The sequence below is a fragment of the Syngnathus typhle genome, linkage group LG21 (assembly GCF_033458585.1).
Source record: "Syngnathus typhle isolate RoL2023-S1 ecotype Sweden linkage group LG21, RoL_Styp_1.0, whole genome shotgun sequence".
NCBI classification, from domain to species: domain Eukaryota; kingdom Metazoa; phylum Chordata; class Actinopteri; order Syngnathiformes; family Syngnathidae; genus Syngnathus; species Syngnathus typhle.
The window spans coordinates 4,110,364-4,136,727 of record NC_083758.1 but is presented as its reverse complement, the minus strand read 5'-3'; the positions used below and the strand labels follow the sequence as shown (position 1 = coordinate 4,136,727).

The following is a 26,364-nucleotide window of genomic DNA, read 5'->3' as shown; positions in this document are numbered from 1 at the left end:
TCTTAAGTCACAAGGTTTGCAACATGCAAAAGAACTTCTTCGTGCTATCTCCATTGAGGCACTAAGTGAGACAGAGAGGGTCAGGACAATTCTGGAGCCCCTATCCCATCAGAAAAGTGCAAGAAATACTTGAGAGCGCAAATCGCAGAGGAATTTGTCCCCATTTCAGATGAGGAAGTCGAGGGACAAGAACCAGGTGATGATGCATTAAATCAGCACATCCAGACCAATGCCCGAGAGTGGGTGACAGAAATATGGATGTGAGGAGAGCAGGTCACTTGCCATGGCTGATGGGGATAGAGCAGGGGTGGGCAAACTTTTTGACTCGCGGGCCGAACTGGGTTCTAAATTTGGACCGGAGGGCCGAATCAGGAGCAGATGGACGTAGGCTTTGTGTGAAGTCATATCAGCGACCTGTAAAGGTCATTGCATAAGAGATTTTGGCCTTTAGTAGGTAGTAAAGCATGGATATTCCAAACAAGTTTTTTGAAAACAAATGCATTTATTAACAGCATTGAAAAAAAAAAAATAATTCACTAAAAAACTGCTATCAGTGATTCTCATAAAATACGACTATTTTACGAATATTATGAATAACGGTCTCTATCACTTCAGTGCCTGCAGGTCAGATTAATGCAGTGCTTCTCAAATAGTGGGGCGCGCCCCCCTTGGGGGGCGCCGTGTTATACCTGGGGGGGCGCGTGTGACCCTGGGGAACAGGCTTTTTTTTTTGCAGTACTAGAATAAAGTGTAATTGCGCATCTTCCCAGCAGGGGGCAGTGGCGCTCTCATTGTTACTTCTGTGACGTTTGCGACAGTGCAACATTTTACGACTTACAAGACAAGTTAGGATAGTCACGGTGGGGAGGGGCGCGAATAGTTTTCTTCTTGCTAGGGGGGGGCGTAACAGAAAATAATTGAGAAGCACTGGATTAATGAAAGGTGTTTATCTTATGAGATCACATCAAACGGCAAACATTCTGACCAAATATATCATCTTGAAGAATCGGTGAAAGCACACATCCAAATAAAGTAATCAAAACGGCAAAACGGTGAGGGGTACCTGAAAATCAGAGCAGAGTTTTAACTCACAAACACCTGGTAACAGAGGTGAGGAAACGGGAAACACTTCCTTAAAGTAAGCCTTAAGAACTTTACAGGTTAAGATTAGTCGCAAATAGGTGGTGCATCAATGTCCTTGAGCATCCTGCATTGTTTGAAAATGAGAATGGTCGCTAGTTTCAATCCCTGCTATGTGTACAAATCATATTCAAAATGCATTTTTTTTACAATAAACTTGAGAGCCTCCCGTTCATTTTCAGTGGGAACAGTGTTGTTGGTCTCCCTTTTTTGCTAGTGCGTCATAGTCTGGAGTAAAATTTGTTGTGGCAATTCTTAGGAGAGATCCGAGGTGTTGGTCCGTTTACCTCGATCTGTGACGGGTTGATATTGACGTTCATGTGGCTGAACGTCAGGTCGCGTACGTCGAGCAAAATTGGCCACTCTCTTTTAAACGCTCGGCACTGTGTCCACCTTGCTTTTCCTTGGGCGACTCATTTTAATGGAAGGATTCCAGGGGAAGGTTTGTGGGTGGCTTTCGCGCAAAACTGCATCTGAAAGCTCAGCGCGCGAATTACAAGAATGCTGTCGTCAAAGCCCACGCTCTAAATTCGGGACTGATACGAATAGAGCGAGAGTGCGCCATGTCCGTACTACTGAGTACGTACACGCACTTGTGAGTGTGCACCGAGCTTTCTGACACGGCTTCCGGTAGTAAATGCGCAGGCGAGCGCTTCGCCATCTACTGGGGAAACGCAGTCATTGCAGGCAAAATGACCAAAAAAAAAAAAAGTTTAATAATACAGTTTGTTCAGGGTTGGCGGCCCGGATTAAACGGTCCCGTGGGCCGGATGTGGCCCGCGGGCCGTAGTTTGCCCACCCCTGGGATAGAGACAATTATTCCCCAAATAAGGAGACTTGGAAGTTACTTGCCACTCTGGACAGCAATAATGGTCCCTCTCTTCAAAAGCGCCAGCATCACTGCAAGTTCCGCAGCTGTTGAAGCCGAGTTCAAAAACATTTTAAAAAAAGGCCTTTTCAAGCGTGAAAGCCTACCCGTTCGTGTGGACCGGCCGGTTTGTTGCTCGTCATCTTCCCTTCATTGAGGGAAACATGCGGATTTGCTCTGCAAAACAAAAAAGTGATGGGTGTGTGATTCCACGACTGTCAGAGAGCCTGACAATGTCTGCGGTACTTCTCAAACTGAAGTAGTAAACAAAAGGGGAGAAAAATCTCATCCTGGAGCGGAGCCAGATGCATCTACTGACAGTGCCGTTGAAAGCCGGAGAGGTTTAGCGGTCCCACCGAGAAAAAGAAAGACAACTTTCATATCTCTCTCCTTGTCCTGAATGGCTGCATATTGACACACAAGTGGGCTGGAAAAAAGTCAAGGTACCACTGTTGAAAAACGGGAACCATCAACAGCCTGTTAAAGTTCGCACGTCAACAGTGTTTGTGCATTTGATTCTTTCTTGCAATGCTTATGCTGTTCTTTCTGCGAACGTTTTTCATGTGAAAAGACTCTTCTGAACTATGAACGTGGGAACCAATTCCTCCACCTGGTGAAAAGCATCACAACACAGAGTGGGAACCCACAGAGGGCAGAACTGCTGGGGGAAATTTTCAAACCTGTCCTCCTGACCTCTGGTGCTCTCCAGATTGATGCACAATGCCACATCTCCACTGTACTTCAGAGCGCAATGAGGAATATCCCAAGTGTTTGTTCGTTTGATCAAACAATGCTCCTCACAGTACTGCAGTTTAAGCCAACAAGAAACAAGGCAAGTTGCACTTCCATGCTCCTCACAGTGCTGCAGTTTAAGCCAACAAGAAACAAGGCAAGTTGCACTTGTTTGTCCAAACGTTGCTGTCCTGCAGACCTGATTCATTTGGGAAATAACCATGATCCAAGTGTGAGTCCAATTTTGGGCCTTTTCTCTTCTTCATGATCAGTTGCTATTGTTGAGAGATGCTCTCAATTATCCATTTTCCTATTGTATGTGTGGTCAGCATATGTTAAAATTGTGTTATTTTCTTATGACAGCATCTCGATTTATTGTGTGATTGGAACCACCTGTTAAGTGGGCGTGTTTGATCAAAAGCCTTCCTGCATGCTGCACAGCGGCTCCCTACAAGCTGTCGCCGCAGTCGTCGCAGAGAATGGTGTGCAAACAGAGTTGATCGTCCTCCTCGTCTGTCTTTATTTCATTCCGCTGAGTTTGGTGCGATTGTGTTCCTCACAAGTACCTACTGCTGTATGGCTACTCTGCCAACAGGTTATGGGCCCAGGTAAACCCAACACCGCATGTTCCCACCGACGTACTGGTGATGATAGCACGCTGTGAGCACCATGAGCGGACGGGCTGCAGAGAGGAACAGTTTTGCTAGCCGCCGGTCGCGGTTAATGTTCGACGGTGATGAAAAGAATTACGAATTATGGGAGGCAAAGTTTTTGGGCCACCTGCGATTGCAGGATTTGAAAGAGGTTGTCTTAAACGAGCCCACAACCGAGGAAGAAGACGAACTACAGCAAGACGCTGGAAAGAGTGAGGAAGCGTATGCAGAACTCATTCAGTTTTTGGATGATAACAGTTTGTCGCTGGTGATGCTGCAGATGACGGGCGAGGGGCCCTACAGATCCTAAGAAACTACTATCAAGGCAAAGGCAAGCCACGCATCATGAGTCTCTACACAGAACGGACATCACTACAGAAGTCTGAGAGTGAAAGTGTGACCGAGTATGTGATCCGGGCAGAGACCGCAATCACAGCGCTAAGAAATGCCGGTGAGGTATTAAGTGATGGACTATTGGTAGCAATGGTGTTAAAAGGTCTGCCGGAGTCCTTGAAACCATTTGCAATCCATGTCACACAACGTGATGAGACGATGCAGTTCTCTGAATTCGAGACAAAAATGCCCAGTTACGAGGACACAGAGAAGATGCGGGCTGAGGCAGATGACAACGTGATGAACGTACGGCAGAGGAGAGCGAGACCTGACAGACCAGCTGACCGGGGAGCCGAGAGGAGCCCCGCGGAGGTGGTGTGCTTCAAGTGCGGCCTGAAGGGCCACATGGCCAGAGCCTGCCGACGTAAACTGTGGTGCAGTCATTGCAAGAGCAGCACCTGCAGGCGGAAGCAGCGCGGCAACCGGGACGACGCACGGAGGGTCCACGGGGAGACGGAAGACCAGGACCGAGACGAGTACTTCTTCCGAGTGAGCGAGGGGGCAGCAAGAGTCGACGTGAGAGGCCTGATGCTTGACTGCGGGGCTACCTCGCACATTGTCACAGACCTGGCAAAATTCAAGCGGTTTGATGACGGGTTCCAGGCCGAGACACGCTGCGTGGAGCTGGCGGACGGCACGCGGTGCAAGGGCGTCGCGGAGCGGAGCGCCGAGGTGATGCAGAAGTCTGCCTGGTCGATAGCACAGGTAGACGCACCTGAACGCAACGCTGAGGCAGGCGCTGTACATCCCATCCTACCCAACAGGACATCCTATCCGTGAAAGCAGCTACGGCCAGGGGAGCCACTGTGGTCTTCAAGGAGGAGAAGAACGTCCTCATCTACCAAGACGGTACGAAATTCCCCATCCACGTACGTGATGGACTATATTATTTGCATACAGTAAATGATGATGATGAGGATGATGATGATGATTGTGATGATGATCAGTGTAAAGGATGTCATGCTATTCAGACGTGGCATGAGATACGGGGACACTGCAACTATAAAGACATTCAGAAATGACAAAATGTTGTTGATGGCATGAAAATGAAGGGGGTCAATAAGCAAACCTCAACATTGTGAAGTGTGTACTAAAGGCAAGTTTTTCCCAAACCAGGAACAAAGACCCTGATGTGAGGGCTAAGACCCCTCTAGAACTAGTTCACACAGATTTGGCAGGGCCAATCCATCCAGAATCTAAAGAGGGTTACAGGTATGCAGTTTCATTTACTGAGGAGTTTTCCAGCACTCTTTTTGTGTACCGTATTTTCCGCCCTATTAGGCGCACCGGGGTATAAGGCGCACCTTCAATAAACGGCCCATTTTAAAACTTTGTCCATATATAAGGCGCACCGGCCTATAAGGCGCATAAAATAGAAGCTTTACTGCAACAAACTGAGGTTGACTAGGGTTGCGCTATGCACCCACTAGCCAATAACCAACGAGCCCTCTGTAAACAATCGCGTTTCTCAAACAATCTCCTATAAAATGATTGGAACTGACTAAAGTTCAATCTAACGCATTGGTACTACTTACCTATGTTTCCCTTCCATATCGATCCGTAGATTTACTCGAAACATGAACAGAGCAGCCTATTTTGACATGAAATAGCCTCGCGCGTATAGCAGCTATCGTTATAGCATTAGCCATCCGCAAAAACCCATGACCCTCAGCTCGCAATCTCCCATGAGCCTCAGCAAAGTGTAAACAAACAATCGCGTCTCTAAAACGAGCTCCTATAAAATGATCAGAACTGACTAAAGTTCGATCTAACGCATTGGTACTACTTACCTATGTTTCCCTTCCATATCGATCCGTAGATTTACTCGAAACATTAACGGAGCAGCCTATTTTGAAATGAAATAGCCTCACGGGTACAACAGCTATTCGGTGACGCCCCCTGACTACAGTTACCGTAATGCTGGGAAGCGATGCAACCTTGTAATTTACTAGTCGTACTAAAACGTACTAAAACATTTTGGCAGAGCACTGTGTACAACCAGTATGGATCAACAAATTCATCACTTGATCCATATATAAGGCGCACCGGGCTATAAGGCGCACTGTTGACTTTTGATAAAAATTTAGGTTTTTAGGTGCGCCTTTTAGGGCGGAAAATACGGTATTTCTTCAAGAACAAAAGTGACACTGTTCAAGCTACAGAAAGGTTTCTGGCAGATGTAGCCCCCCCCCCATATGGCAAAGTAAAATGTATCCGATCTGATAATGGTACTGAATTGACAAGTGAATATTACCAGACTTTGCTCACTAAAAATGTGATTAAACATCAGACATCAGCACCGTACTCTCCTCACCAAAATGGTACTGCTGAGCGCAATAGGCGAACACTTTTTGACATGGCAAGGTGTATGCTCATTGATAGTGGTTTGCCAAAACAACTATGGACCGATGCAGTCCAAACTGCTGCTGTGATCCGGAACAGGTGTTTTAACAAAAGAACAGGGCAGGCAGCCATCCAGATGTTTACAGGAAGAAGACCACATTTGTCTAGGATGCAGAGGTTTGGTTCCGAGTGTTATGCCTATAAACAAGACAAGAGAAAGCTTGAGCCAAGGTGTGAAAAATGTGTTTTTATTGGCTATGATAAAACCAGTCCTGCATACATTGCGTATTCCCCTGTCAGTAAGAAAGTGCAAAAGCACAGATTGGTCAAGTTTGTGGCAAAATCAGGTGTAGAACCACAAACGCAGACTAATGTCACATCTGAGGATGATGACTTTGTAAGAACCAAACCGAGAAGTCCAAATCTTGCGTTCGGAGAACAAAAACCTGAAGTCAGCCACCACCAACCACAACAAGAAAGAGCTGAGATCAAACGTGAGCCTGATGGTAGGTAGCCGTTACCCTACCAGAGAGAGAAGGCAGCCAGACAGATACACCGATTGTAATGTGTCCAAATATGTGTCTGATGATGAAGAGACTGATCAAGTCCAGAGTAACATTGATTACTGTTATCGTGTAATGTGTAACATATACCTGTGTCATTTTCGGGAGCTGTAGCCTCAGATAAGGCCAAAGAGTGGGTTCGAGCCATGGATGAGGAAATGCATTCACTTCAAGAAAACAACACATTTACCTTGACCAATTTGCCAGAGGGCAAGAAAGCAGTGGGGGGTAGATGGGTGTATGCCATTAAAACAGATGTTGATGGATTTGACAAGTACAAGGCCCGATATGTTGCTAAGGGATATAGCCGCCAAAAGATGGGCGTAGATTATGGGGAGACATTTTCTCCTACAGCTAACATGACCAGTGTTTGAGTTCTGATGCAGGAAGCAGCGCAGGAAAAGTTGATTTGACACCAAATGGATGTGAAAACCGCACATTTAAACGCACCCGTAGACTGTGAGGTCTACATGGAACAACCAGAAGGGCGTGAGGAGAGATCTCAAACAGATAGGAAGTTTGTATGCAAAATTGAGAAGCCATTGTATGGGTTAAAACAATCAGGCAGAAATTGGAATAAGTTGTTGCACGATCACTTGACAGAAAATCATTTGACCCAAAACCAAGCTGACCGCTGTGTTTACACAAGAGAGACAGAATATGAGAAAGTCATTGTGATAATATGGGTTGATGACCTATTAATTGCAGCAAGTAATGAAGAAGCTATGGAGGTCACAAAAGACATGCTGACAGCAAGGTTCAAAGTGAAGGACTTGGGTAAACTGAAACATTTCTTGGGCATCGATTTTGAGCAAACCAGTAACTGTGTAGCAATGTCTCAAGCTAAATATGTTGAGAAGATTTTAGAGAGGTTTAATATGCAAGATGGCAAAAGTAGATCGACACCTCGTGAACAAAAACTGAACGACACAGATGATGCTGCGTTATTGAGTGATGTTTCAATGTACAGAGAAGCAGTGGGTGGTCTTATTTATTTAACTGTATGTACAAGACCTGACTTGAGTTTTATTGTAAGCAAACTGTCACAGTATTTTAATCAACCTACTGTTGAACATTTTTGGACAGTGAAACATGTGCTCAGATATTTAAAGGGTACTAGTGACAAGAAGTTGTGCTACCAAATGAGTAATGACAACCTGGGTATACAAGCCTACAGTGATGCAAACTGGGCTGGTGATGTAGATCGACGTGGTACAACTGGTTATTGTGTAACTCTATCTCAGGGTGGTACTTTAGTGTCATGGAAGACAAAAAGACAGCCAACTGTAGCACTGTCTACTTGTGAGGCAGAGTATATTTCAGATGTTTGAAGTGAATTGGCATCAGTCGCTTGGGTTTGTTGAAATGTTTCCGGTGATCGAAACCTTTACCGCTGAATGATGTTGAAAAAGCAAAAAAAAACAAAACAAAACAAAAGCAACCACAACCAATCATCTCTCGCGTGCGCCGTGTTGATTTGCTGCTTGTTCAACTGTTTGTTGCCTTGGCGGCGAGAATGAATGATGACCAACAATGAGTCAGTCAAGTGAGCAAAAATACGGAGGGTTGGGGTGCTCTCTAGTGGAGGCATCTTGTAACGCACCCCACTTCTTTCTGCGAGCAGGACGGACGGACGTCTTTTGACCTCAACGTGTAAACCAGTGGTGTCAAAGTGGTTTTTTTCGCGGGCCGCATGGTAGTCACAGCTTCTTTCGGAGGCCCATTATGACTGCGTGTCAACCCAAATCAATGTACGAGCACCTCATATTATATCCAGTAAAAGCTCCGAAACAGACTGCCAAAAAACTCGTCTTCAAATCAGACTCAAATATTTAGAAGAAGAAAAAAAAGAAGATATTATTAAAAGTGAAGACAATTTGCAATTCTAGTAATGACACCAATTTGATGGACAATTTGTCTTCGCGGGCCACATCAAATGATGCGGCGGGCCGTATCTGCCGGCCGGGCCTTGACTTTGACACCTGTCGTGTAAACCCAATGGCCGAGAAAAGACAACCTTGCCAATAAAGAAGCAACTGGGTGTGACATGTTGGTTTGAAGCAACTTTGCCATGGAGAACTGCACCCTGAGGTCAGGTCGTTCGGTCGGGTCAGCTTGGCCTTTGTCCTGCAAAGCGACTGTGGCGTGAAAGGTCTGGAGAAGGTTGCTCAACGCGGAGGGAGGGAAGGACGGAGGGAACAGAACGTTCTGTCTTTATGATGACTTGAGAGTCAAATGTTCCATTGCAAATCTTTGTGACTTCAAAGCTGCTTGCCTTTCCGTGACGTGTCGTGTCGTGTCGTGTCGTGTCTTGTCGTGGGCAGCGATTCAACTGAAGAGGGCGCAACAGCAATGTGTCAATCAATCCTCTCATTTAGCAATTCAACTGAAGAGGGCGCAACAGCAATGTGTCAATAAATACTCTCATTTATTTCTACAAACATAGTTGCTCCATCAGAGCACAGACACACAGCTCGGTCACTTTTCCATTCCACATAGAACCGAAACGGCGTCGATTCAAGCAAGCGCCAAACGTCATGTTGTACATTTGACCTATTCCTTTGCTCCTTTCTCTTTGACTGCATGCTGAGGGAAATCAAGTTGATTGGTTGGCAACTTGCAAGCAAGCCTTCAACTTGGGCAGAAGCTTTGAGACGACGAAGGCTGAACGTGTCAAAGCAGAGTGACGTCACGCGCGGTGCGGGCTAGGACTTTAGTTGCGTCCGTGGGTCAGTCGCACTTGTCGAGTTGGAGCCGCCGTTCCTGTCTGCCAGTCTGCCTGCCTGCCTGCCTGTCTGCCTCGCTCGCTGTCTGAGAGTCTCGCATCGCAGCCCAAGTTGTTGATCAATCACCCAAGGCGCCCGAGGATGGTCCACCAAAGTTGCCGCGGCCGCCGCGAACTGCTCATCATGAGTCTGCGCCCCGCACTTGTGTGCTTTCTACTGCTCTCCCTAACCAGGATGGCCGAGTCAGATGGTAAAAGCTTCCTCACGACACTTTGTCAATTTCACACCAATGGCACATTGCGAATGCGATCAACGTCAATTTGGTGTCGACTCACTCGAGTGCAAGCAGCCTTAATGGTTTTCATGTCGCCAACGAGAGAGATCGATGCAGTCGCCGTCTGAGCAGTTCTTTCTTTCCAAGGACTTTTCTTCACCAGTTTGAGCCAGTCTTTGTCGTTTTCTAGCTTGCGCTCCTGAGTTAAGGTCGCTGGTAACTTTGAAGTGAATTGGTTTCAAACAGGCAAACCACACATGATTCTTCTTTTTTATTCTATTTCTTTCCTTTTTCTCTTTTCATTGGTGTGCAGGAGTAGTCTCTCTTTTTTTTTTTTTTTTCCGCCTTTGAAATAAAGCAACGAATAGAGGATGTCCGTTTCATTTTTGTATAGCTTGTATTTGCTTTCAGCTTCAGGTCAAGTCAACGTTTTCTTTCTTTCTTTCTTTCTTTCTTTTTCTTTTTCTCTCTCTCTCTCTCTCTCTTTCTTTTTCTCTTTCTTTTTCTCTTTCTTTTTCTCTTTCTTTCTTTGGTTAGAGCGACACCCTAACTAACCCTCCTGCCGTTTGCTTTGGTCTATTGATAGATTGCAATTCGTAAGCCTCCAAAACAAAATCAGGTCCCTCTCCCCCCACCGTCCGTTCATGTGACGATGTCATTTCGACTGAATCATAGCCAGCCTGTGCAAAAGATCATCATCGTGATTGGCTGTACTTCCCGCCTGATGCGTCGCACGTCGTTTGTGTTGGTTGTATTGATGGCGTACGCCCGCTAGCTAGTTAGGAGCCGTGAGAATTGTTTGAAAGGAATGCTCTGCCACGGCGATGAGTGCAAAAAGCAAACAATCCATTGTAAAATCTCTCGCTCATATTATCCTTTTGTTCCTTGCTTGTCCAGACTGCGACGGCACGGCTGACCAGGTGCAATTCTGCAAGGTTGGCGACAATCTCAAACTGGATTCAAGTTCCAATGAGAATGTCAAATGGACTTTTGATGGAAAGACCACAAACCTCCCAAGTACCGTTAATCATGACGATTCGGACACGCAAAAAAAAGTCCTGAAATTGGACGGCCTGAGCGCTGCAGACAGCGGCAAGTACACTGCCACCTACCCCAGCGGCGCCAAGAACTTCTTAATCCTCGTCGGAGCCGGTAAGTTGCACGACAATCGGCTGGTATCGCTGAGCGACCGTTGCGTTTTGTGAAAGACACCACGTGGCAAAGCGGGCGGCTTAAACGGTTCAAATTTGGAATGAAATTCAAATGTGCCACTTTGCCATCTGGGAGAAAAGCAAACGTTGCTCTCAGAGGAAATCGGGGCAACTCCTTTTCTTACCCTCGGCTCAAATCCTTTGCCGAGAGGATGGCGGGCGCCGCCGTCGTGCTACATTTGTCGGAGCGCAGAGCAAAATCGTGTAGCGCGTGCCCTCGGCGGGGCCCACCGGCTGCTGCACTCGGACTTGACCACTGAGGTGAATGTCACACTCTTTTGGGGTTTTTCAGTCACCTGCCCCGCAGCCGGAGAATGCAAAGTTGTGAAGGGGAGCTCCATCGAGATGGACTCCGGAGCGGCTTCCGAGACTGTCGCCTGGACTCATAAGAAGACACCTGGGGGGCCGGATACATCGATCCCTACCATCAACTTCCCTGACAACAACAAGAAAAAGATGGGCCTCTTCAACTTGAATGCAGACAACGCGGGGACCTACGAGGCCAAGTACCCCAGCGGCGAACCGAAGACCACTAAAACATTTACAGTCTCCGTCCAAGGTAGCTCTCACGCCGCGGGATTGTTGCCACGAAAGGAATTCAGCCGATGCACCCTTGCTCAAAACTTTGCCGCCTCACTTCTTCTCCCCAACAGATCCCATCACCACTGTCAAAATCGAGGGCGACGGTTCTGTGTGTGCAGGCGGCAAGGTCATCTTAAAGTGCGAGGTCACAGGTGATGCCAAAGACGTCACTTGGAAGAAGAACACTTCTCCCCAAACTACTAACGTCGATGGCAAGGTGATGACCATCAACGGGGCTAAACCGGACGACGCCGGTGAATACACTTGCCACGCCAAAAGCTACCTTGGCGGTCAACCGGTCGATAGCCCCAGGTTTCCTCTCGCCGTTAGCGGTGAGTACGCCGCCATTTCTTGGGTTGACGTCAGCCCTGTTTGCGAATGTGTCACTCCCTGTTTTCAACAGCGGCTGTCGACTGCGAGAAACAACAAAAAGGCACAAACTCCTCCACCTCCATCATCAACAATAACGAAGAAGAAGGTGAGTACTTCCATGTCACTGCCCGCCCTGCCTTGCCCAGGCCAATGATTGTCGTCACCTTTGCTCTAGATAAGAAGGGGAATGCCGCAGCCCGGGCCGCGTCCTGCTCCGTCGCTCTGGTGGTGATGACCAGCCTCCTTCAGCTCTGCTGGATGGTTTAGACACGGCGGCTGCCGGGTGAGTCGCCGGCCGCACCTTGCTCCTTTGTTGTTCCTCCTCCTTTGCGATTGCCAACCGGCGGCTGTCTGCTTTTCCTCAGTCGAATGGAAGTGCGGGCGGGGGGGGGTTGACTGCCGCCGCCGCCGCCACCTTTGCCTTTTTGGAGCGGGAGGAGCGAGCGCCCAGAGTGGAGCGACAGGCAAAGCTTTTTTTTTTGTTTTTATTGTTTGTTCCTTGTTCCGTTTAGTTCACTCGAGCATTTGAATCATCAGAATCACTGAATCCGCCACACAATCCAAATGGTGACTTAGTTTTGCGAATGTTTTGGATTGCAAACGCATCATCAGTGTCGAAAAAGTCAGCGGTCCAGGCTCACCTTTGCATTTTCAGCCGCTTAGTTGCCGTCGTCTTTGTTATTTGACTTGGCACTGGAAACAAAGAGGGAGGGACGGCGGCACGCTTGCTGTAGGTAAGTGCTCCCCCCTAGCGGCGGAACTGGTGGCAAATGTCAAAAGGTTCAAAAATGACCTTTCCAATTAGGCATGTATTATTAATACCTTTTGGTAGCCATCTTTGTATGACCTCGGTTAGTTAACGAGTTTGTTTTCAGTTGTCGATTTGACCTATTTATCCAATTTATTGAGAGTAAGCTATTATCCGTGTCTCGCTCAATTCTTGGCGTAACACTGTTGAACTTGAATTTGATCTAGTCCATCATTTAGTAATAGTAAGGTACCTTTTGTTAACCAGTCTCGAAGAATGATGAATTCTTTGATCTGTTCTTCCCATGTTGACTATGCGCATGATGATGCCAATCATTTCATCATTCACCATTTATATATTATCATGATTATTTCTTCATTTATTTATTATTGATTATTTATCTTTTTTCCTTTGATTATTCATTTATCATATCTCTTTTGTTACTCCGTATGGAATTAGACTTGTTTATTTGAACATTTATTCAATCGATTGAATCATTCATAGTAACCTCTCTCTACGTGATTTGAAATGATAGGCGCGCTCACAAACACTTGATTTGTTGTCGATCTGTTGATTATTCAACCTATTTAATCATTTGTTCAGAGAATCGAGTAAGCTATCTTTTGTTCTTATTTGGAAATCTAGGCGGTCGTAGCACGGTTGACTTATTTGAATGACTCAATTATTGATTAAGCTCTTTTGTTCTTACATGAGTTGAAATGATGGGCACCGCATGCTCACAAACACGCCGTCTGATTCAGCCATTGAATCACTCACTCTAATCAGTTATTCATAGAGTAAGCTATCTTGTAGTAAAAATGATCATCCATGTATACTGCTGGCACCTGAGAGAGATTGTCATGGCGCATGATGGGAAGTGTGAGGAGAGGGCGATTGGGGGCAGGAAATGACGCGCGAGTGTGGAGGGAAGGGGATTGGGCCGCCAGCAGCTCGTGTATGTATGATTGATTGTCTTAAGTTGTTATTTCGGTTCAATAAAAGCGATGAAATTGCACCCGACTCTGGTTTCTTTTGTCTGTAGCAGGCGTGCGTGTGCAGGAGAACCTTTGAAGGCAATGAAGGACCAAGGCATCGGCTGACATTTGACCAGTCAGCGCACAATTTGGGTTAACATTTGACCAATCGGCGCACTGCATGGATTTGAAGCGGCGGCTCGGTGGCGCACTGGTTAGCGCGTCTGCCTCAGGAGGGCAGCGGTTTGATTCCACCTTCAACCCTCCGTGTGTGGAGTGTGCATGTTCCAAATTAGTATGCCAGATGTTTTCAATTCAGGATATGAAGGTAACTTCTTGATATTGGAGAACACACAGTCCCGCAGTTGTGCAGATTTCTGGGCTACGTGCGTGATCTTGAAGGCAGGAGGTGAGCCATTTGGAACTAAAAGGGTTTTTGTGACCTCGATTGGAGCACTAGGTTGGGCCGAACTAGCGTTTAGAAAACCGAAAAATAAGCAAAACAATCGGGCCTTTTAATCACGCCTCATGCTCTCGCTGCTGACGTTGCCGTAAATAAGCTCCAAGAGAATCATTTGAGCACTTAACACGCCGCCGTGGAGTATCTATGCGATGAGCCAGACAATTTGCTGCGATTGTGTCTCATTAGGCCTAATCTGCAGAGCCGATAGTGCCGGCCGGGCCTTTAACTAATGATCTCTGCAAACAATAGATGTCCTGCAGAGAAAATGCTGTGAGATGGAAGAATGTCTGATGCCGCACTGCGTCTGCAGTGTTTCACTTTTTGGCAGAGCTGGCAGGCTCATTGTATAGAGCGATAAGATTCCCGCTTTTCTTTTTGCCCTATTAGAATGTGGTGGGGTTTTTTTTTTCCTTGATTGCAATAATAGTTATTTTAATTTACCGATCATACCAAAAGTTCTGCAGGACCCCCCCCCCCCCCCCCCACCACCACCACCCGCATCTCACACGCGTTGCGCCCCTGATCCCTTAAAAAAAGGTCACTTACGTTAAAAAAACAGCAGATGGCAGCATCTACATATTGACTGGAAGGCCTTTCTACGTACAGAATATGAATCTGAACAGAATAAAAAATACAAGAAAAAATGTATAATTGAAGATTTAATTCAAATATTTTTTTATTTGATAGTATTTACATTATATTGATTTATTTACAGTAATTTTTCTATATTTATATTTTAAATTTAATATTTCAATTATGTGTTTTTATGATTTAATCCAGGGGAATACGTCGATCGCGATCGGCCAGTCGATCTGGTTGATCGCATGACCTTTAAAAAAGAAAATTGCTGTATGCTAGAATCCAGCCCATCGCTTGATTGACATACAGGTAGGCCTGTCGGGAGGCAATCACAGTGAACCGCACATGCGCAATAGACAATAACTACAAAAATGTACGCACTATATTATTCATTCATTCATTCATTCATTCATTCTATTTATTGTAGTGGGTAGCTCTTTGTGACTTGGTCATTTTTAAAGTAGCTCGTAAGGTGAAAATGTTTGAGCACCCCTGATTTAATCTATATTTTTACATATTCTATAATTATTAGCTTTATTTGGTAACGTTTTGTCAACTTTTTAAGGACACATTTGTTTAAAGATTAAAGCTTCGTGTGGGCACATAAATTCGATAAAGCCATGCAATTTCACTTCTATTTATGCATATCACCGTCTTCTATTATTACGTTGACTGTACGTTAACGGGCACTCATGTGCATAATAACAATCAAACAAACGCATTAAATGAAACCGACACAGTCTCTGCGTTCTTTTTTTATTTTTTTCACGCTGACAACACGCCCTAGTAAACTCCAAATTCCTCTCCATGTTAATCCCGCTGTGCGTGCACTCATTCCTGATTTTTGCTTGTGTGTGTGTGTGCGTGCGCGACCTCGACGACCCCCTCTGTGTTTGTGTGCTTTTTTATGCATGAGCACATCAATGGGTGAGGCCCCCCCCCCCCCCCCCCTTTTATCTGCACCCGGACACACGCCAACACGCGGGATTTCCGTGGCTCACACATCAGGCATGATAATTACATGTGAGATGTTGCCCTGTTGCACCTTCACTTTACTCTGGAGGTATTTCAAGGTCGAATGGAGCCTTTTATTTCCAGGATTCACCTACACAGGGTGAATAAATGCTAGACGGGACATGGGCACCAGAGGGAATGTTGGCCAAGGCTTTTATGTCCTCTTGCGAGATGTGATTTGGACATCTAGTGATTTAAATCCACTGCTTACACTAACTGGATGAAGGTCAGATGTGATTTTGACCTCTGGTAATTGAAATCCACTGCTTACACTAACTGGATGAAGGTCAATTTAAGATATATGCTGAAGGGAGTGAAAATGATGTGGAAGTTAGCTGAGCACACAGACCCCCCCCCCCCCCCCCCCACCCCAATGGCTTCTTTGGATTTGGCCATGATGGCTTATTTGAGGTCACCTGTTTGTGGGGTTTCTCAGCACTCCTTTTTGGATCATCATCACTACCAAATGTATGCGGGATTATTAATGTGAGTTTTGCGGTCACAAGCTCAACGCAAATCGATGACTTTGAGTACTTCAAACGTAATGTGGAAGTTTCATTTTGTCTTGAAAGTCTCTTGAATTATTGCTTAAGTCAAAGCAGAATGGTTGCTTGGATAAAAAAATGGAGTCAGTCATCTTTGAGGACTAGAAAAAATTATTGTTGAGAGGCTTGTGAGAATTTCAATTTACCGCTGAAGTGAATGGAATATTGAATGGAAAAAACAGGGCGCAGTGATGTTAGCCCGTTTTGCGCAGAGGATAAAGAATATCTGCATTATTTTGTATACATTGTGTACATGACTACTGTAGGTTTCAAAACATGTCGCATACAGGGATGTAAAACACAAGGACGTTATTCATTAACGTAACTATGTGAGGTTTACATTGTTAGCTTTAAGGTAGCATACGATGTGTTAATTATATTTCGAATGGCGCGGGTGGGGGTTGTATTGTTTTAAGGAAATAATTTTTTTTCTCCTAATTGTCACAAAAAAGAAAAAAACAATAAATGTCTTCTGTTGCAATTTTGGATTAGGTTCTTCAGGCGTACCTAATAATTCCTTCACCTTATAGCTAACACAGCGCCTCCTATGCGTGATTTTTTTTTCACGCATCAACACGGGCGTGGCTACTACGTTTGCCTGAAGCATCGACAGAATGAGGGTAGGGGGGATCTGCAGCCGTGGTCTGCCCGGGGGTCTTGTGGATGCTCTAGTGATGAATGAAGAGTGACAGATCGGGGTTATCCGCCAGGGGAGTCCATTTTCTTTGCAGTGCACGCGGAGCTATAGCAAGAAGAGAGCGAGGCGTGAAGAGAACCCCTCCCCTCTTCTACCTCTCTCTCTCGTTCGCTCTCTCTCTCCTTCGCTCTCCACTCCGATGCATCAGTGAGCTTCAGGCGGCTCCACGCCGCATTGCCGCTGCTCCGTCTCACTCAAGTCACACACAGGGACTCAAAACAGTGGACGCTGGATTTAGGGGATCTTCTAGAAGATGGACATGCAACACATTCCTTCCTTTTTCTTCGCTTGCCATCCCCAGGCGATGCTGATTCTAGATGCGGCACGGCCACATATTTGGATGTAACCCACAAGTTTGCGCCTCGTGAATGCAGCAAACGCTTTGTATTTTTCTCGAGTGAAACGGCAATTCGTCGGAGCGGTCTCCGTCATGGCTGTTGACTGAATGGAAGAGCAGAAGAGTACGTGAAGGTGCACTTTCCGGAAGTCCGCAATCCCCCCGCACGATGCAGATCCTCTCACCCGGGATGCTATTGGTGATAGTCCTCGTCAATGCACAAGTGTGTTTGTCCGTGACAAACAATGAGGGCGGAAAAGAGGTCCTGATCCCGCACCCCGTCGGGACTTCCAGCGGCTCACCCCGGGATATTCGGCAAAGCAAAAGCAGAGACCGCGCCACAGGTGAGACCCCGGCGGCAATCATCCGAGGGACCTTGAACTCCACGCGACCGTGGAAACGAGGGGTTGCGGGAGAAGTGAGGCGCTTTGCACACAACAAGCACGACTTGAATGGGACGCTGACACCCGTGGAGGATGCCGTCTCCCGTTGGGAAACGATGCACCGCCGTAGTAAGAGGATAAAGTTGGATGGCGGGGTGAAGGGTGCGGGCACCCCGGCAGGTGGACACCACAATACGCTTAAGACCTCCTCAATGGGTGGAGGGGGGCCCACGGAGGGAGATCGACACAGGAGGGGAACAAAAGAGGTGTAAAAAAGCCCCCCCTTGTGGACGCCAAGTATGACACCCTTTACTGTGACTTTCTCTCTCCCTGCTGATGACGCATCGCTTCAACTAACGTTCAGCCAATCAGCGTACAGTTTGGGCTTGCGATATTACGCTGTAGTAATTCTACCGAAGAACCCGCTCTGACAGCGCCGATTTAGTAATCCAACCTCGTACTCACAGCTGTCCGTTTTATGTGCGTCTTTGGCAAGTAAGAGACTGTATTATGTTCAATAATAACTGTGGTGTATTGATTTGGTAATGTTGGTTGGTATAAGTATTATTTCAGTGCCTATTTGCTGCCAATGTGATACTTCTACTTTTACCCAGTAGAGGGCGCACTCGCCTAGAGTTGACTACCGAGGATTGATGTTAGACAGAAGAAGTTGTACAAGAGAGAAACCTGTGCTTGTACTGTGTGTGCCGTTCTATTAAAAAGTCCTCTAAACTTGGAGAGTGTGCGCGTCATTACGGCCACGATATAACATATTTTTGGACGAGTTGTTCGGACGACAAGGACTTAAGAAGGGAGGAGTACCAAGTACCGTGAAAGTTTGTAAAAGATGGCGACCATTGGCACTCTGGCGGCGTTTGATGCGAAAAATCAAAGCTGGGAAGAATACTGTGAAATAATGGATCAGTTTTTTGAGGCCAATGAGATTGATGATGGGGATAAGCAGAGAGCTATTCTCCTCAGTGTTGTCGGCGCATCTACATACAGTTTAATGCGGAATCTCCTTAGTCCAAATAAACCAAAAGAGAAGACTTACGGCGAGCTGGTGGCACTACTAAAAAAACACTTCGACCCAAAGCCAAGTGAAATCGTCCAGAGGTACAAGTTTGATTCTCGCAGTCGTAAGCCAAATGAGTCGGTGATGGAGTACGTAGCGGAGCTGCGGAGGCTGGCCCAGGACTGTAATTATGGCAACACCTTGGAGCAAAAGTTGAGAGACAGGATCGTTTGTGGAATAAATGATGATCGGATTCAAAGAAGACTCCTGGCAGAAGCAGATCTAACGTGTGGGAAGGCTTTGTCCATTGCAGTTGCGGCAGAAACAGCAACTAAAAATGCGCAAGACCTGCAGAATCCGTGCACCACTGCGACGTGCTTCAAAGTAAACAAAGGCCCGCAGCAGCGAGGTGCGTTCAAGTGCGGAAATGTTCAGGAGTGCTATCGTTGCAAAGGACAACACAACGCTGCAGAATGTAAGTTTAAACGAGAAAAATGTCATGCATGTGGAAAAGTGGGTCATATTGCCAGAGCCTGCAGAAATAAAAGCAAACAAAAGAGATATGTAGTAAATCCTACAGCTGAAAAGGAGCAGTCTCGTTCAAGTTATCGGTCTCATAACGTTCAAGAGCGACCGGAGGACAGTGATACAGATAGTTCAGAAGAAGATTCCTTTCCTTTACAAAATATAAAGTTTAAGCTTGGACGTATGAGTGAAATATACCTGAGAAAAGTTGATCCGTATACAGAGAGCATGAAACTAAATGGGAAGAGAGTTCAGTTTGAGATTGACACAGGTTGCAGTCTCACAGTAATGAGTGAGAAGACATTCCTAACAACATGGAGAACCAACAAGACTCCTTGTATTAAACCAGTTCGACTCAAGTTGGAGACATACACTGGGGATCGAGTTGAAGTTGTGGGGGCAGCTCAAGTCCAAGTCAAGTACAAAAAGCAAAGAGCTAAACTGCCCCTAGTGGTTGTGAAAGGAGATGGTCCCTCATTACTAGGCAGATGCTGGCTAGAGGACATTCAGCTGAATTGGAAAGAAATAAAAGCCAGACACAAAGAAAGACAAGTACATCAGATACACACAGACCAGAAAACAGTGGAAACAAAAGTGACCTTACAAGAAGTACTGTGCAAACATGATGAAGTTTTCAAGGAGGAGCTGGGCACTTTAAAGGGCACCAAAGCCACTATTCATGTGAAGGGAAATGCTGTTCCGCGCTTCTTCCGTCCAAGGTCTATTCCTTATGCCATGAGAGCAAAAGTGGATGAGGAAATTGACAGACTGTTAAAAGAAGACATTATCACACCAGTTAAGTACTCAGAATGGGCAGCACCAGTGGTACCTATCCTGAAACCAGTGGGCACAGTCCGATTATGTGGAGATTATAAACTAACTGTAAACACCGTGTCATCCCTTGAGCAGTATCCGATACCCAGAGTTGAGGATTTGTTCAATGCACTTGCCAAGGGTAAGCAGTTCTCTAAGTTAGACATGAGTCATGCTTATCAACAGATACGTATGGATGAGGACTCCGAGAAATACCTCACCGTGAATACGCACAGGGGATTGTTCACCTACAACAGGCTTCCATTCGGTGTGGCCTCTGCCCCGGCCATATTTCAGAGAACGATGGAGAGTCTTTTATGCGGGATTCCTCTAGTAGCTGTGTATCTAGATGATATATTGGTAAGTGGCATGGACCAATCTGATCACCTAAAAAACCTAGACTCTGTGCTAAACAGATTGAAAGAAGCGGGACTACGCCTTAGGAGAAACAAGTGTACGTTCCTTCAAGATGAAGTGGAGTACTTGGGCTACAAAGTCGATGCACAAGGATTACACCCCATTGCCCAAAAGGTCAAAGCAATCCAGGATGCTCCTGCCCCAGCAAATGTTTCAGAGCTGAAATCATTCTTGGGGTTGTTAAACTACTACAACAAGTTTCTTCCAAACCTGGCAACCCTGTTGGCACCATTACATGAGTTGTTGAGACGTGATGTTCGTTGGAAATGGGACAAAGAACAAGAAGAGGCATTCCAGAAGGCAAAGGACTTGCTTAACACTTCAGATGTTCTTGTACACTACTCAGCTGACCGTGAGTTGGTTTTGTCGTGTGATGCTTCCCCTTACGGAGTGGGGGCAGTATTATCACATATCATGGAAAATGGATGTGAGAGACCAATTGGATTTATGTCCCGTACCTTACAACCTGCTGAGACAAGATACTCACAGTTGGATAAAGAAGGTCTTGCGGTCATGTTTGGGATTGAAAAGTTTCATAAATACATATATGGTCGAAACTTTACCATTTACACGGATCACAGGCCATTGATTTATCTGTTCAATGAGAAGAAGCCAATTCCTCAAATGGGATCACCTAGAGTGCAGCGGTGGGCTGTGAAGTTGAGTGCATACAAATACAACGTTGTCTACAAACCAGGCAAACATCATGCAAATGCAGATGCCTTGAGCAGGATGCCAGTTCCTGTCAAGTTAAGGAAAGAGGAGAGTACTGAGCAAGTACTTATGATGGACATGTTGGATGAGACATCGATAGATGCAAAGCAGATAAAGAGCTGGACGGCAAAAGACACTGTTTTATCACAAGTTCATGAATACATCCTGAAAGGGTGGCCCACAGAAACCGATCCAAATCTGAAAGCTTTCCACCAGAGAAAATTGGAGCTCGGTGTTAGAGATGGCTGCGTTCTCTGGGGAGCTCGAGTGGTCATCCCTGCCAAAGGAAGAGATAGGATGTTAAAAATGTTACATCAAACTCACACAGGAATGACTAAAATGAAAGGTTTGGCAAGATCATACATGTGGTGGCCTGGAATGGATCAGGATGTAGAGAGAACGGTTCAAGCATGTCACGAATGTCAGGCACATCAAAAAGCACCTGCTTCTGCTCCTCTACACCCGTGGGAATGGCCTGAATCACCATGGTCAAGGATTCATGTGGACTATGCAGGACCTTTTCTAGGAGAAATGTTTCTCGTAATTGTGGATGCACATTCAAAGTGGTTGGATGTTTACCCTACAAAAACATGCACATCCTTAGTCACAATCGAGAAACTCGGACAGAGCTTTAGTAATTTTGGAATACCAAAAATGCTGGTGTCCGACAATGGAACTTGCTTCACAAGTGCTGAGTTTGAAGCGTTCATGAAGCAAAATGGTATCAGTCATGTGAGATCCGCTCCTTTTCACCCATCCTCAAATGGACTCGCAGAGAGAGCAGTTCAAACTTTTAAAGAGGGGATGAAGAAGATGAAAGAAGGGACAATACAAACAAGGTTATCAAGATTCTTGTTTAGCTACTGGATCACACCTCACGCAACAACGGGCTTATCACCTGCCGAACTCATGATGTCACGCAGACTAAGGTCCGCCCTGGATTTGGTTGTTCCGGATATGAAAACCAAAGTGCAACAAAAGCAACTTACACAGAAAGAAAATCATGACACACGGAGTAAGCAGAGAGGGTTTACGTCAGGAGAGGACGTACTCATCAGGAACTATTCCTATGGACCGAAATGGATTCCTGGTGTTATCCAAAACACTTCAGGACCCCTTTCCTATACCGTTAGTGTTGGTACTGGTCAAGTTGTGAAAAGGCATGTAGATCAGGTAAGAGCAAGATTATCCAATCTCGAGACAAAGGTTGAGAAGGAGAAAAGCTTAGTATTTTTTCCAGAGACTATTGCAAAGATTCCACTACCGGAAATAAATAAACCACAGATGTTAGAACTGAGTTCTAATTCAGAGAAGGTGTCAGAGTTACTACCTGCTACCAATACCCAGGATGAAAAGGTTGTACCACCACAGACAGAGTTGAGACGTTCTAGTAGAGTGAGACATACCCCTGTTCACCTCAAAGACTTTGTTCCTTAAAGTAGAATGTTATTAAAAAAAAAAAAAAAAAAAAGTCATACTGAGTTACATTAAGTAATTTTTCTGTTTATGTTGTTTTTGCTTAAATGTGGGGGAGATGTGGTGTATTGATTTGGTAATGTTGGTTGGTATAAGTATTATTTCAGTGCTTATTTGCTGCCAATGTGATACTTCTACTTTTACCCAGTAGAGGGCGCACTCGCCTAGAGTTGACTACTGAGGATTGATGTTAGACAGAAGAAGTTGTACAAGAGAGAAACCTGTGCTTGTACTGTGTGTGCCGTTCTATTAAAAAGTCCTCTAAACTTGGAGAGTGTGCGCGTCATTACGGCCACGATGTAACAGGGACCGTTGCTTTAATGTACGATTTCATTACGTGAGGATCGTTAATTCATTAAATCTCCATTCCATACGGAACTTTGTTGTGGGGGGATCCGTTTTGGTTGGGGTTATGAATATGATTGCAAACTCTTTCCTTTTTGTCTTTATAAACGTCGGAAGAGTTCATCTCCATCAGGAGAGATTTGGGTCCGTCAGTGGGGGAGGAGGAATACTCCACGATAGGGATGGGCGATACCAATGATTTTGGAATCGATCCGATACCAAGTATTTCCTACCCAAAATACCCGATATTCGATCCGATATCGATACCGGAAGTGTTTTTTCCCGCCAAAAAAACAATTTAAATGCAGTGGCATTCTAGCTCTTGGAGAGTCATCTATTGAATTTTGTAGAAAAAGGTATTACGTCATGTACATGAATTATTAACCTTTTTAGACATTAGTGCATTAGTGGAAGATGCATATTAATAGTATAACTTTAATAAAAAGGAGCTATTCTTTACTTTTTTTTCTCTCTCTCTGTTGTTGGGAAAAAGTTTTGTCTTTTAGTATAATCTAAAAAGAGACATGGTACCAACAGAGATGCAGGGCTTAATCGTCATGAGCAGCAAAACTATCAATTTGTAAAGCCACTGGATACTTACATTTAATATTGTAATACTTTAGTGTTGTTTATAGGAAGTGGAGTTACAAATAAAACGTATGGCGTTCGACCACAAATTGAAAAGGGGAAAACTTTATTTATAAATGACTGACTAAAGCATAGTAATTATTGCTTCAAATAGCACATCAACCACAAATGCTTACGATTTTTGGTTAGCACCTGATACCTGGATATGTCTTGCCTTTCTGAAACGCTGCTTCTAAGGTACTTTGGTACCTTAGCCTCCCTCGGTGTGGCTGCAGGGTTTTCCGTCGCTGCCTTAGTGTCTGCGGCACGTTTCAACTGCAGCTCTTCATGAACCGTGGGGTGAATTTTGCTTAAATGTTTTGTCAAGTTTGTGGTGTTGCCACAATATTTAATTGTTTTGTGACATATTTCACATTTTGCCTCGTTGTTATTAAGTAAAATATAATATCCCCAAACCAGACTTCTCTTGCGTTCGGACTGGGCCGCCGCCGTGGCCATGCTTGTTTGTGTTTGTTTGGATTGGAACGGGGGGGGGGGGGGGCGGAGGAGGAGGGCTTGGCTTGTGAGAAAAGGGGGCGGGAGCAGAGCAGAGCAGGACACGCCGGTGCAGCAGGCGGAAGGAAAAGTAGTGCTAGCATGAGTGCAAGTCGTCAAATTGGAGCAGAGAAAAATGAGGAAAAATATAATTAAATAATTGTAAGTATCGATATTTTAGCTAGGGAGATCGATACTAAAAATGAGCAGCCTGGATCGATATATCGATATTTTGGTATCGATCCGCCCATCCCTACTCCACGGCTGTTCGACGCTACTCGTGTGTATGTTTCCGCGCGCGCGTGTGTGGGCGCACAGTCTCTTAATAGGGGTGTAAATCGCGGGTTTTGTCAGGATACGATATAATATCGATATAAAGAACTACGATACGATATTTGCCGATATCTTAAAGCCTGCTGCGATTCATTCACGATATATCGCGATATAGTGCTCTACGATCGATTTTTTTTTTTTTTTAAATAAAAAATATAGAACAATATCCTGATTTACAACAATTCATACGCAAAATCAACAAGGTACTGCAAACTCTTTATTTACGAAATTACAAGAGTATTGTAGTATACAAATTGCTTACTTTAACACTGAACTTTGATGTCGTGTTTTTTCTTTAAATGTGCGGCGAGATTTGTGCTCCCTGAATATTTGATCACCGCATGGCAGGATTTACAAACTGCACGTGTCTTGTCCGTTGAGCCATCTTTTCTTTGGAATCCAAAGTGCTTCCAAACGAATGACTTGAAGCCTAAAGGGGAGCAAATTTCCTCGTCTTTTTGGACACTAGCCATAGCACCAGCCCAGGAGCCGCGTGCTAGTTGTCGACTCCCCTTTCACGTGCAGCAACGCCGCGCACTGCTCCCTGCTCCCGGAAAGAGGAAGCAAGCAACAATGAACTGGATTTCAAAATAAAGTCGCGTCTATTGTCCGAGGTCAAACACGGCGATATAAATCGATGTTTACCTTTAGCATCGATGCCAATAAATCGTAGAGCATTATATCGATTAATCGATGTGTATCGATGTATCGTTACACCCCTATCTCTTAAATGTTGTTAATCCAACCTCTGCACTTTCTGCTGCATTCATGCAGATGTTGGACGCGTATCTCACAATACAGTACTCGGCTCTAAAATGAATTCATGATGCCCCCCAAATGCAAACTCTACTTGCTTTGTTTGGAATGCATGCACTGTTTTCCTTCAAAAAAACAACAACCTTAAAAACAACGAACCAGTCAGGCACCTCAGTCAAACGCACCAGTATAAAAAATGAAATGAAAATGTTTTAACACGACGTATTCATGCGTCTCAAAGTCGTCCAACCAATTTGACACTGATCAATCGTGTTGTGTGTGCGTGGGTGCGTGAGATTCACATTGAAGTACTGGATAAATCCAGCAAGTGTCGCTGTTTGTTTAAAATTGCACAGTATCAAACCTCAGAGTCGTACACGATGCCTCCCTCCCTCACAACTCTGGACTCATCCATAGCAGCATTGAAATTTAAAATGTCAACATTTCCTCTATTTTCATTTTAAACAGGCAAACACCAAAATCAACCTGGACATCTACCCCCATGTTTTGTCAGGGTAGATGTAGCACACTGTATCAAGATGATCTGCCGATGGGACTGCCTGAAAAACAAAAGACCTCGTGTTAAGGATTTCTTTGTTCGGTCAATAGCACAGTTTCTTAAGTCACAAGGTTTGCAACATGCAAAAGAACTTCTTCGTGCTATCTCCATTGAGGCACTAAGTGAGACAGAGAGGGTCAGGACAATTCTGGAGCCCCTATCCCATCAGAAAAGTGCAAGAAATACTTGAGAGCGCAAATCGCAGAGGAATTTGTCCCCATTTCAGATGAGGAAGTCGAGGGACAAGAACCAGGTGATGATGCATTAAATCAGCACATCCAGACCAATGCCCGAGAGTGGGTGACAGAAATATGGATGTGAGGAGAGCAGGTCACTTGCCATGGCTGATGGGGATAGAGCAGGGGTGGGCAAACTTTTTGACTCGCGGGCCGAACTGGGTTCTAAATTTGGACCGGAGGGCCGAATCAGGAGCAGATGGACGTAGGCTTTGTGTGAAGTCATATCAGCGACCTGTAAAGGTCATTGCATAAGAGATTTTGGCCTTTAGTAGGTAGTAAAGCATGGATATTCCAAACAAGTTTTTTGAAAACAAATGCATTTATTAACAGCATTGAAAAAAAAAAAATAATTCACTAAAAAACTGCTATCAGTGATTCTCATAAAATACGACTATTTTACGAATATTATGAATAACGGTCTCTATCACTTCAGTGCCTGCAGGTCAGATTAAT

At 45.2% G+C, this 26,364-nt stretch overlaps 1 protein-coding gene and 1 long non-coding RNA gene across 5 annotated transcripts in view; one reads left to right on the top strand and one right to left on the bottom strand.

The window, feature by feature from the left end:
* LOC133145060 (uncharacterized) overlaps nt 1–26,364 on the bottom strand; it is a 226,256-nt gene that overhangs the window by 130,412 nt on the left and 69,480 nt on the right. The gene's annotated exons all lie outside the window — the stretch shown is intronic.
* Nucleotides 9,052–13,620, top strand: LOC133145690 (basement membrane-specific heparan sulfate proteoglycan core protein-like). The gene is made up of 7 exons (XM_061269360.1): nt 9,052–9,668; nt 10,590–10,844; nt 11,196–11,462; nt 11,557–11,817; nt 11,889–11,963; nt 12,033–12,140; nt 12,223–13,620. The coding sequence occupies exons 1-6, from the start codon at nt 9,560–9,562 to the stop codon at nt 12,122–12,124; spliced, it is 1,059 nt and encodes a 352-aa protein (XP_061125344.1). The 5' UTR covers nt 9,052–9,559; the 3' UTR covers nt 12,125–12,140; nt 12,223–13,620.

Bases quoted from the DNA above. Each gene is read 5' to 3' on its own strand.
- LOC133145690 (XM_061269360.1), top strand. From the start codon at position 9,560: ATGGTCCACCAAAGTTGCCGCGGCCGCCGCGAACTGCTCATCATGAGT. The intron at 11,463-11,556 runs GTAGCTCTCACG...TCTCCCCAACAG, and splicing joins ATTTACAGTCTCCGTCCAAG to ATCCCATCACCACTGTCAAA. The intron at 11,818-11,888 runs GTGAGTACGCCG...TGTTTTCAACAG, and splicing joins GTTTCCTCTCGCCGTTAGCG to CGGCTGTCGACTGCGAGAAA.